We start from the raw sequence: 12,883 nt of genomic DNA, 5'->3' as shown, positions 1-12,883 counted from the left end.
GTAATGATATTATCTAATAATAATAGGAGGATATGCTAGGGACAGTCATCCTGTGTCGAATTGCTCTGAACCAGATGTTGGGTTTTCACGGGGAGATAGCGGTAGATCCGTAAATAACCCACGGACGGCACATGTTTGCAGGGTCAGAGCAGAGTAATGAACCTTTCCGTACGTCTTGTCGTATTGACAAGTGTAAATATTAAAGTAGCTGTTGAGTTAATGAACTCTACCTGGTGTGTTTGTGAATCTGGAAATAATAGGCTAGAGTTTGTCCGTATTATAAATTCCCGTTTTTTCGAGGCGATAACATTTTCTACGGTGGGTGTCCGGCTCACCAGAATGTACATACCGGAAGTGTCTCATGTCCAAACGGAACGAGGAGACGACAGTAAAAAGTTACTGTCGTGCCTTCGTCGCCGAAAGAATATCTCCAGCGGTGAAACGTCAAATCATACGGATGTGAATTCGATCCCCAGTAACCAATTGGGACGAATTCACCAGATGTTTTACACTACCAGAGTAGTGAGGTAAAATCCAAATATTATGTCATTTATTTTTCAGGATTAAAAGTGTCCCAATGTAAATTTGTCATCATGTGTAGTATGCAAAATAAGTGAATAAATTGCTCCTCATTGCAATTTCAATAGGAAACAGCTTCCATATCTTTTCATTGTAGTTAGTCCAGTATGCCCATGGAATTTAAGTTGTCACTTCCCAGTCCTATTGTGGAGTCAGAATTTTGTATCCATGAATGAGTCGTCCCCCGTAACCTTAAATTTTCATGCCCCGTTCATCCCTGTGTTCATTTGATGCGCCAATATATATATAATTTTTTTGATATAAATTTTTTTATCGTTTTCGAACTGATCACCCCTGAGAGAAATGCTAGTCTGGGACTCAGGAGGTGGGCGGGTGCATCTCATGGCGTCTCTTGTGATAACTCCGGAGAAATATCTTTCCACACTTTTTGCAACTATGGATATGAATTGGTCGTTCCATGAGAGATGAATTTCTAATAATACAACTCTCAAATTACTCAAAAGATGAATCTCAGCCTGAGGGCTCCTTCTGTTGTTCTGCAGAATATCATGCTAACTAAATGACTATGCATTGAAAGCTTGCATTTATTTAAAACACCCGGCCTTCGACCCCGTAAAGTAATTTTTCTGCTGAGATGTGCACATTGTCAGGACACCGCTCTACAATACATTTCGTATAATCGCGTTAGTTCCTGTTCTATCGAGAAATACGACATAACAAATGCTGTAGAAAATTACATTTCCAATCATTTTTTCTGAACATGCCTTTCGTACAGGTTATAATAGGAGAGAATAAATGTAGGCTTTTGCTGAGTTGCGAGAATTTTTAGAACAGATCATAGTTTTCATGCTAGAGCGACATAGATATATCGTCTCGATGTGAAAGTGAGGAATATCGTAAAACCATCATTAGAGTGGAGGTTCACGCGTGCATAAGTTCAAGACCAACATGATTTTTAAATTTAGTCTTCGAACTAGGGTCTGTAGTCTACGGTTAACGCCCTTAGGCCTGCGGTCCAACCCGAGGACTGTAAGGTTAAACCTGGACACGTAGTCAGCGTAAGGTTACGTTATGTGAGGCTGAGAGCGGTAAGGATAAGCCTGGTCCCGTAGCCAGCATAAGGTTGTGTTGTGTGAGGTTGAGAGCGGTAAGGATAAGCCGGGACACGTAGTCAGCGTAAGGTTATGTTATGTGAGGTTGAGAGCGGTAAGGTTAAGTCTGGACAGTTAGCCATCGTAAGGTTGCGTTATCTGAGGTTGAGAGCGGTAAGGATAAGCCTGGACAGGTAGCCATCGTAAGGTTACGTTATGTGAGGTTGAGAGCGGTAATGATAAGCCTGGACAGGTAGCCATCGTAAGGTTACGTTATGTGAGGTTGAGAGCGGTAAGGATAAGCCCGGACACGTAGCCAACATAAGGTTGTGTTATGTGAGGTTGAGAGCGGTAAGGATAAGCCTGGATACGTAGCCAGCATAAGGTTGTGTTATGTGAGGTTAAGAGCGGTAAGGGTAAGCCTGGACACGTAGCCAGCATAAGGTTGTGTTATGTGAGGTTGAGAGCGGTAAGGATAAGCCGGGACACGTAGTCAGCGTAAGGTTATGTTTTGAGAGGTTGAGTTCAGTAAGGATAAGCCTGGACACGTACCCAGCGTATGGTTACGTATGTGAGGTTAAGTTCGGTAAGGATAAGCCTGGATACGTAGCCAGCATAAGGTTGTGTTATGTGAGGTTAAGAGCGGTAAGGGTAAGCCTGGACACGTACCCAGCATAAGGTTGTGTTATGTGAGGTTGAGAGCGGTAAGGATAAGCCGGGACACGTAGTCAGCGTAAGGTTATGTTATGTGAGGTTGAGAGCGGTGAGATTAAGTCTGGACAGTTAGCCATCGTAAGGTTGCGTTATCTGAGGTTGAGAGCGGTAAGGATAAGGCTGGACAGGTAGCCATCGTAAGGTTACGTTATGTGAAGTTGAGAGCGGTAAGGATAAGCCTGGACACGTAGCCAGCGTAAGGTTATGTTTTGAGAAGTTAAGTTCGGTAAGGATAAGCCTGGACACGTACCCAGAGTATGGTTACGTATGTGAGGTTAAGTTCGGTAAGGATAAGCCTGGACACGTAGCAAGCGTAAGGTTACGTTATATGAGGTTAAGTTCGGTAAGGTTAAGCCTGGACACGTAGCCAGTTTCTCATGAGAAATGCACAACACCAAAAGGGCGAGTGGTCAAAACTTGACAACATCATTAAGGCCGAGGTCAAAAAGACTCTTTACCTGTCTCAAGAGGCCAGTAATGACTACTTGTACGGCCCAACGAAGTATGGGTGTGTTGGATTGCCAGTTACAGACTGTGACTCTGATTATCATCTGATCGACAATGCGTTCAAGCTCCTTACATCCACGGATTTATGCACTGCTGAGCTTGCTTTGGATGACCTGAAGATCTTGGTCCTTAAGAGAATTGGTAGACCTGCTGATCAAGATGACATTTCAGCTTAACTAAACGGTCATAACGAGGGCGAGTTCAGACGGAACTCTAATCCTTTACAATCTGTCTGCACTCAAGCTCGGAAGGCATCGTCTAGAAACCAGACTACATGGAAGTTTGTAGACTTCGTCCCATCTTTAACTATTAATGAAAAAACCTTGTTCAGTAATGATCGTCATAAGGTGCTGTAGACCCTCAGAATTAACCTACAGTCCAAGCACCTTAATAGACTGATCAATCTGCCCGATCAAGGGAAAGTTATGGAATGTGTAGCCGCAGACACAGCTAGCTCCCACTTCTTGAGGACCGGTCTATTCACCAGATTTGCAGACTGGAGATTTATCCACCGAGCTAGGCTGAATCTTTTACCGCTCAATGTGAGTCACCGTTCAAAATCTGATGGCAACAAGAGGTGTAGTAGATGCGGTTATGATAACGAAACCCTGCCTCATGTAGTCAATCATTGCATGAGGTACTCTGCACTCTATCAGCAGAGACACAATGCTGTAGTGAGCAGGGTTAAAAGGGCAGCTGCAACGAGGTATAACATCTTCAGTGAAAACCAGGTCGTTCACGGCAATCTACGACCAGATCTGGTTCTAGTAAAAGATGGTAAAGCCTTGATTCTGGACATTTCTATTCCGTTTGAGAACAGGAAATCCGCCTTCGAAGATGCCCGACAGACCAAAAAAAGACAAGTATGCGACCTTGGTGACGGCTCTTCGTTCTCGATTTACATCTGTTGAGGTGGACGCTATATTAGTTGGGTCATTAGGATCTTGGGACCCAGCTAATGATAAGGTGCTACTCTCCATCTGTAGCAAAAAGTATCTCAATCTGTTCAAGAAACTGTGTGTGTCAGACACAATAAGCTTCACGCGCGACATCTATATGGAGCATATCACCGGTGTCCGACAGAGGTGACTAAGTACCCTGACTGGGGTTTTCCCACGGTTTCCCCCAGCCTCTCAAGGTGACTACCGGGGTAGTAAGGTCACTTGAGGCCACGGTTGTAACTGTGAAGCAGAAAGAGACTGCTTTCCCGATCATGACGCACTACAGTGATGTAGTGAGTTCTTAGTGTTTGTGCAGTGTAGTGTAGTGTTCATGTTATAAAAGGACAGTTCTGGACATTTTATGCCAGTTTTTATATCATGATATTGCAGTGCTTTTTGCTATTTTTATTGTAAATTTTCTTAAAAACATTCTTTAATAAAATTATGTTTTGTGAGGTTAGGAGCGGTAGGGATAAGCCTTAACAGGTAGCCAGCTCTTAACCTCACATGACAGAGAGGCAGTTAGCCAATGACAGAGAACGAAGGCAGGAACTTTGTCAGGATGTGTCCCTACTAGCAACGAAAGCTGCAGAAATATGAGCGAAGACAGGACTGGAATAATCTAAAAACAAGCTCGGATATGCGTTATTGGTCTGTCTGGAGCGAAATTAGAATGTAGATAAATTATCCTGTTGTTTATCAAGTGCCTAGGACACTTAAAGTCCGTTAACTGTGCCATATAAGCAAAATAAACAATTTCTGATTGACCGTTAAAGAGAAAGTGTGCCAGAGTAGAAGGAAGAGGAAATGTTTCTTGTGGAAAGGAAGGGACTAGACCTTAAATGAGACCGAGCAGGGTCTTCGCAACCACACTTTGAATTGTCTGAGACGCGGTGTGCATGTCGCTCGTCGCCGTGATCCTAATAGTTAAACAAAGTGACAGTTAGATACAGTACGCTGACTAGTTGTGAGAATGAACTCGCGAACTGATATCAATAATCCTCGCTTAGGAAGAGTCAAACAAACTCATTTCACGTGCCCATAACGGAGCTCGTGTAGTTATGACAAGCAGAAAGGTAAAGGACGGGTGGTCGGATACAACATAATGAATACATTTGGAAAAGTGACGATTCTAAAAAATTTGATCAGCTGGAGGTTGGAATAATAGCTTGTATCTTGAGAAACTCAAGACTTGTCAAAAATGGTTGCTACAGAGACTACAGTCGGCATGAATGTCCAAATATGTGACAAACCTGAGTAGATGTGGATTCCAATAGTTGAAAGGGAATTGACAGTTTAGCACTAAATTGGGGTGTCATGGAGGCCTGCAGCAGATCTATATCTATACTGATGACCCAAAACGGCAACAGTTCTTTCTTACCATATTCCAATTCTATATATAAATTCAAAATGTATGCACACTTATTTTTGACTGCATTCTGGATTCAATTGGTCGCCCTATTTGGAGGCCGGAAGATTTACGAATATTTAACCTCGGTATTATAATATGTTCCTATTATATTGAAAATACAAACATTTACAACTTACCTCTCAATGAATTCCTTAGCCAAGCCGTCTATTGGTCCAGCATATAATTTCTTGTTACGTGGTTGCAACATAGGTTGGTTAACTTTGGTTCTGAAGTCCTGCCATGCTTTACCTTGACTGCAACAAAAAGAACATCATATTAACTCATTTATAAACAATATTTTACATGTTGTCCATGAAATTTGACGATGATTAGAGTAATAATTAGATTGCAATATTAATGACACTTCCACGGATTATAGATCTTAAATTTTACATGGAATGCAAACCATTGAAACGGACTTTTTTCAGTTCAAAATTTGCATGTACAATGGCAAGGAGTGGGACCACGACTGCTTTTGTGAAAAACCAGTGACAATAACACTGGGCAGTCCTGCTCCCTCAAAACTTCTTAAAACAATAAAAATAATTGTCACCAACATCAACAGCAGGAGTAGAAGCAGCAGCATCTAATTGTGATTGAATAGATCTCACGAAGCAAGTTATAACAGGCAGATGATTCTTTAAAACTACGAATTAAACCGTGTCATCTTGAATGCCTTATTTCGATCTATTATTTAGTGCAGGTTCCATTGTCCTTACATGCAGTTGGTTATATGTACAAATAACGACTTACGAAGTCACTGTTCCTTCAAAACCTTTAAAGAAATCGCGTCTCAGTTCACTTCGGTATTTTATATTTGATTGGAAGGTCGTCCTCAGTGGCCATTGTCCTTCGTTTCTGAAAGCCTGCAAGAGAAATAATTGTATTAGTTCCTTTGATAAAATGAATTGTGAGGTGCATCTTAGAAACCTTACAGAATTCCAATGAACAGTTGAAAATATGTATCATATTCTTCGAGGACAACATTAATATGATTATATTATACTCTATACGATGAAAAGTTAATGGAAATTGAACCTTAATTATAAGATTAATCTGTTGCTTTAACGTAAATGTTTTGATATGCCTATTTATGCCGATCTAAAGCATTATACTGAACCCATAATTCTACGGTGAGAAAAATATTTTTTCTCAATATTTATTTCGTATCAACAAGCTACGTTTATTTTTGAGGGCAGCCATGTTGCGCTCCTAAGAGCCCCGATGTCGCGTGGGAAAGATCTCACCTGCAGCAAGCTCGTGAAATACCGTGACACCTCGGCGGACCTCGAGTGCCCGATAATTCTTTAAATTCACGGAATTCTATATAACGAGGGATTTTGGCAATACAGTAAATAAAGAAATAAATAAGTTAAATTATTCGTAAACCCTACGTGAAGACAGAGCCCCCAGGGAAAAACATAAATGCAGTTAAGCCTAAGTACATGTCAGCGTCAGATCAGTGAACTAGCTCCACGTGCCAAGGTCAATGGATGAAGAAAACGCGCGAAACGCACGGGCAGAAATAATTTATTTCCCCTGTTGTGAGTGTGGTAAAATTATAAGATTAACATCTAAAATAATTACAAGCCTGTCCGGAATTCTGGGACTCATAAAAATCGATCTATTGGACGCAAAATTGGCAGATTACGCAATCAAGCTTAATAGTGTGGATAGCGTCCCTCCTGGGATTATAAAAGGAACCCCCCACCGTATATTTTTCAGTGTCGATCTGGATCTTGAAGCAGCGGGAGCTTACGCCCGTCGTCAGTGGAAAATTGCACCAGATTGATCTACAAACAACTAAATACATGTCCGTGGCTGAGGTCCACATACTCTGTTAGCAAGAGAAGGTGACTGAAAAGTTCTGAACGTTTGCCGACGAACTATGAAAGTGTAGGCGTTTGTTAAAATATACACAGCAGATTTTATTATATCACCTCATGTACGTTTGAAAGTGGTAAGAGAGTTGGGGAAGCTATTCAGAGTAGTTCTGCTTTCTTTATCTGTTGAACACCTGTTTTGTTGGAGTAACAGAGAGAGACAACTTTGGGAACGAACCAGACAGTCGCAGTTGACTGCAGAACGAGGGAAGTTCGTGGTGTAAATTATAGAGAAAAGTGCGTGATTTGTGTGGTAATTTAATATCGTGTGAAAAAGAAAGTGTTTGTAAGGGTGAGATGTTGGAAATGATAATGTTATTTGTGCAAATGTACGGCTAAAGGCACGAGGTCAGCTGGCGACGATGTAGCCAGAATACTGGGAATGACTCCATTGTGCAGGTCTGTCTATATTTGTATTATGTCGTAGTTAGATTTTATTGTTCTGTCCCAACAAATTTTTCAAGATGATTGTGGGGTTGATATTTGTAATTATCAGGCGAAAGGTGTTGTAATTTTTGGTCAGCGTGTGAAAATTTCAGTGTGTAAATTTCACGTCAAGAAACTGTAAAATGCGACGTTTAAATTTGGTGTTAATGTTCGATGAGATATTGTCCAAAGCGAGGAATTTTGGAAAGTTATAAGTGTAAATTAGTCGTGGCGAATATCTAAATTTCAAATATAAGTTGAATTCGGAAATGTTTGTCGATAATAATAATAATAATAATAATAATAATAATAATAATAATAATAATAATAATAATAATAATGTCTACCGCGGGATAAAGAAATTTTTCTATGTTAAAAGTGCATCTAACCAGTACATTTTTACAAGGATCGCAGGCATTCAAAGAAAATTTCAGTGAAATTCGATAGAGTTACATTTACTCATGGGGAATAAAATTTTGGGACATCGTGTATATCAATGATACGAGAAAAATCGCGGTGTGTTCTTGGATTCTTGAGGTCCGAAAGTCGTAATAACAGTAAAGTGAGAGGTGTGTTTTATAGTGGTCGTTGTTTTCACCAGAGGATTGAATTATGAAAAAGGGTCTTGGAAATATAAGAAAAAAGGATTGAGAGCGAAGAATTTATATCTATGTGGAGATGAGAGGGATAGGAATATTGAAGATTAAATGAAGAACGGATTTTAAGTGATACCGCTGGGATAAGGCGAGGAGAATGAGTTTGAGACAGGCTATATTTTGCCGAGGAAGTATTTAGGAAACAGGCTGTATTGAGACAGGCTGTAGTGTTTTCCGCTACCAATCCGAAATTTGAGACGACTACTGTGTGAAGCACCGTAGATTTCTAGTAAGATCCCAAGTGAAAACGACTCTAGTAAAGGTTAAAAAACATGGTAGTAAACGTCCAGTGACTTGTTACGTAAAGCCCGTATTGTACCCTGATGAGATAGGCTCTATCTTTCATGATTTGATTTTGATACGATAAATACAGATATAAAGGAATATTAAATGAATACAGTGTCAGTTTTGTGTGGACGGTATAATTTCGACATAAGCTAGACATATCGCGACTGTCAGTCGCCACAGTAAGCTTGTCATTATGGGGAAAATGTTTCTTGGCCAGAAGATAAGAGGATTAAATCTAGAGCTCACAACAACAGAATAATGACTTCGAGGAAGTGAAAGAGTATATATTTCGGACCAAGGGCGAGCAGATGTATCACCAATACCGAGAATGTGACGTGCCATTTTTCCACGCCCGAGGCATTTGGTGTTGTCAACGTTACAAGGAAGAGATTTCAAACTAACCGAAGCGGTGTTGACCAATGAGAAAATTTATCATAGGCCCGCAGATAAACCAACATAAGAAAAACTCAGAGTGAACTCCTGTTAGCTTCTCCGATAACAATATTTAAATTATTCCAACCACATAATTGAATAGAGGGGATTTTTGTGATATCGTTCCCATGTTGATTAAATGTAATCGTAATAAATTCAAGTAATGAATTCGTGGAAATGACCCACGCTATCTCGCCATTGGTCGAGATGAGCACGCCATCAGGGACGCCGAGTTAGCGCGCGAAAGGTGGAGGACAGAAATTAAGTGATATTTCCATGATCACCGAACGATATGAGTTCAGAATACGACACATGAATGTGTATCGCCAGTGTATTAAGTAGGATAAAGCAAGAGATCCAAATCCACCTGCATATGCCGATTTAGGATAACCAACCCCCATCTCCAGGAGCTGACCGCGGATGACCCCGGAGGGAAATCATATCGTCCATAAAAGTCCAGTAGCGGACCTCACATCACTCAGTTCTTACCAGTCACCAGTCGTTATCGGTCACCAGTCGTGTCAGTCGTATGAAGTAGTTGAGACTCTGACACGTTGACTCTGTAAGTCAGTACCTCGGGACGCATTCGAAGTCAGTTAAAGCTGAAAGTGCGTGAGTTATCAGGAGAATGAATACGAACAGTGAAATTATCCATAGTACCGAGTGTAACTAATCAGTACAACGGTATGTTGAATTTAATAAATGTCATGTGATTGAATAATAAATAATTAACGGAACGCCGATAGTACCTTTGGAAGGCAGTGTGCGGAGCCTGAAGTAAACACGTCAAGACAGACGGTGAATAACTATCCGAGCAGGGAACCATAGGAGCTAGGCGACTATCAAGACGGCTTAGAAATAAACCAGGAAGTGCCGGTTGAAGACGCGATTCTCGCCGGTTCAAATGAACGACATTTCGTCGTAATGTGTCACGACGTGTGTTTCGGGTGTATATGAAGATTATATTGTGCGAGTGTCAGGGGTCTAGGAGCACCTATAAGTGTTTTCTTTTGTTATTAGTATTCTTGTGTACAATAGTGTAATAAGGTATTAATCATGGGTAGTCACCCAGAAGTGTTTTATTGTGTTAAATTTGTATTGTGCGACATGATGGACGAGTAGATCACCATGGGGCCGTAAGGCCTATATCTCATCCGCTACGAGACAATGGAATTCTACATAGGAATGAGTAACAATTTTGATATTTGGGGGATGTTATCGCGACTAAACGGGGTTCAGTGTAAATTAATTATGGTTACTTAACATGGTCCGCCTCCCGAGTCCATGATTTTATTTTTTTGTTAGACGGACGAACTAATGTATATTAACGTAATACTGGGTTAGATTAATTAATTTGAGTATTTGTTTGTTGTATATAATGTAAATATGGGATATATTTCTTTCAATTAATGCATGCTGTTTGTAATACTTTGACTTAAGTTCATTTCAAGTGTTAAATTCCTTTTTTTTTTTGTGCTAACCCATTTATTTGAATTTCATTCACTGCGGTGATCATTTGTATTTTAATTAAGAATAATTTCTATTAGACAGCCAGATTATGAAAGAGGCAGAGTATGTAAGATTTGTGTTGCGTACGGAAGGTCATTAAAATACTAATAATAATCATGTTTGTGAGTTGACAAAGGAAAGTAAAATTATAATAATAATAATAATATTTGGGCGTGTGCAAGTTAAAGTATAATAATAATAATAATGTCAGTGCTTCGTGAGTTAACCAGTGCAAATATAATAATCAATGTGGAGATGACATGTAGCGTTAAAGAATTTCATTCGCGTAATCAGTTTGAGTCTACGTAAATTTTTGATTTTACGTTTTTGGACTTTATTTTAACCATTAAATATTTGTTTAAAAGCGATAAAGGCACGTGAATTAGAATGGTCACGATATGTTAAAAGCCCAGTATGATTTGAGCCCATATTTAGAGTTGGAAGTCATGAGGGACGAATATCCGGCGTGAAATAAATTGAGCCGTATTGTTTGTAATGATGAAATAGATGAATCTCAAGGCCTAAGATGATATAAATGCATATGCCAGTGTTATTAGTGGTAGAATCCACGCACCGAGGATTAATTTATGAATTAAATGTTTGAAAAGTTCCGATGAAAGGAAATGGAGTTCAAATTGGAAGGAATAGTTTAGCAATCGCCGGCATTGGAGGTATTTGCCCAGCCGCGATGTGCCATAGGTTGTGAGATGTGTCTTGGGAGGACATGTGTCCCCATATAAAATTAACGGCAGTACGAAAGTGAAGGTACGGTCCCGAATACCGTGTTGTCCCGACCGATATAAAGCAGATCTTAGTGGGACATAACGGGATTTAACATATGTGACTAAATTCTAAAGAGTGGAAATTAAAATTTCATCTTTCCATTTTTAATAATAATAATAACAATAATCATACTCCAAGTGAATCTTGTCTTAAATCAAGTGCTTAGTGCCAAGATAAATCGGAATCGTAAAAGGGGTTATGCGTTAAACATATTAAGAGTGAACTACCGTGTAACAAGCGAAATTATTTTTTTCTAAAATTAATAATAATAATAAATAAAAATTAAGCTACATTTTTTTGAAGAATTTTTTTTTATATTTTGGACATAATAATGATGTTGGGAGTAGAAATGGAAAATTTGAGATTTTTAACTAATAATAATAATAAATAAAATATTTGAAGAAGGAGAAGAAGAATAACCAATGAAGCTACTTTTTTATTTTTATTTTTTGATGAAAATAATAAGAGCGAGAAGTTGAAGTATTATAGCGAGGATGATTACGGGTTACGATAATCACGATTTCCACTATTAATAATAATGTTAATAATAATAATAATAATAATAATAACGAAATGTTGAAGGAGAGAACTTGCAATAGTAATTTGAGAATAATAATTATGATGAAAGGAAATTAAGATATTTAATGGGCGATGATTCATTGTTACGAATATAATAATAATAATAATAATAATAATAATAATAATAATAATAATAATAATAATAATAATAAAAATATTTATGAGGAAGCTGATCATTATATTGCGCGGATAAATTAGGAGGAAGAACTAATCTTCGTTTGAAACGTCGGCAAGGGTTGGCATATAATCATCCCGGATGACAAAGGATAATAATCAAATACAGGATTATAATTGAAATTAATGATAATAATAAAATTAATTGATGGTAGTCAAAGAATATGATAATGATCAGATAAAGAATGGTAATGATATTATTTAATGATCATAGGAGGATATGCTAGGGACAGTCATCCTGTGTCGAACTGCTCCGAACCAGATGTTGGGTTTTCACGGGGAGATTGTTAGCGGTAGATACGTAAATAACCCACGGACGGCACATGTTTTCATGGTCAGAGCATAGTAATGAACCTTTCCGTACGTCTTGTCGTATTGACAAGTGTAAATATTGAAATAGGCTTTGAGTTAATGAACTCTACCTGGCGTGTTTGTGAATCTGGAAATAATAGGCTAGAGTTTGTCCGTATTATAAATTCCCGTTTTTTTTTCGAGGCGATAACATTTTCCAAGGTGGGTGTCCGGCTCACCAGGATGTACATACCGGAAGTGTCTCATGTCCAAACGGAACGAGGAGACGACAGTAAAAAGTTACTGTCGTGCCTTCGTCTCCGAAAGAAGATCTCCAGCGGTGAAACGTCCAATCATACGGATGTGAATTCGATCCACAGTAACCAATTGGGGCGAATTCACCAGATGTTTTACACTACCAGAGTAGTGAGGTAAAATCCAAGTATTATGTCATTTATTTTTCAGGATTAAAGTGTCCCAATGTAAAATTGTCATCATGTGTAGTATGCAAAATAAGTGAATAAATTGCTCCTCATTGCAATTTCAATAGGAAACAGTTTCCATATCTTTTCATTGTAGTTAGTCCAATATGCCCATGGAATTTAAGTTGTCACTTCCCAGTCCTATTGTGGAGTCAAAAATTGGTATCCATGAATGA

At 39.0% G+C, this 12,883-nt stretch overlaps 1 protein-coding gene across 2 annotated transcripts in view; it reads right to left on the bottom strand.

Annotated features, from left to right (window-relative positions):
* LOC136872029 (probable cytochrome P450 49a1) overlaps nt 1–12,883 on the bottom strand; it is a 100,249-nt gene that overhangs the window by 56,401 nt on the left and 30,965 nt on the right. For both annotated transcript variants that reach the window (XM_067145851.2, XM_068227303.1), the window contains exons 4-5: nt 5,958–6,070; nt 5,342–5,458 (exon numbers count right to left, since the gene is read on the bottom strand). In XM_067145851.2, the coding sequence (XP_067001952.2) occupies nt 5,342–5,458; nt 5,958–6,070 (230 nt within the window). The remainder of the gene's footprint in view (nt 1–5,341; nt 5,459–5,957; nt 6,071–12,883) is intronic.

The sequence above is a fragment of the Anabrus simplex genome, chromosome 4 (assembly GCF_040414725.1).
Source record: "Anabrus simplex isolate iqAnaSimp1 chromosome 4, ASM4041472v1, whole genome shotgun sequence".
In the NCBI taxonomy this organism is placed as follows: Eukaryota; Metazoa; Arthropoda; class Insecta; order Orthoptera; family Tettigoniidae; genus Anabrus; species Anabrus simplex.
Note: the sequence above shows the minus strand (reverse complement) of the source record. Positions and strands in the feature narration are given on the sequence as shown.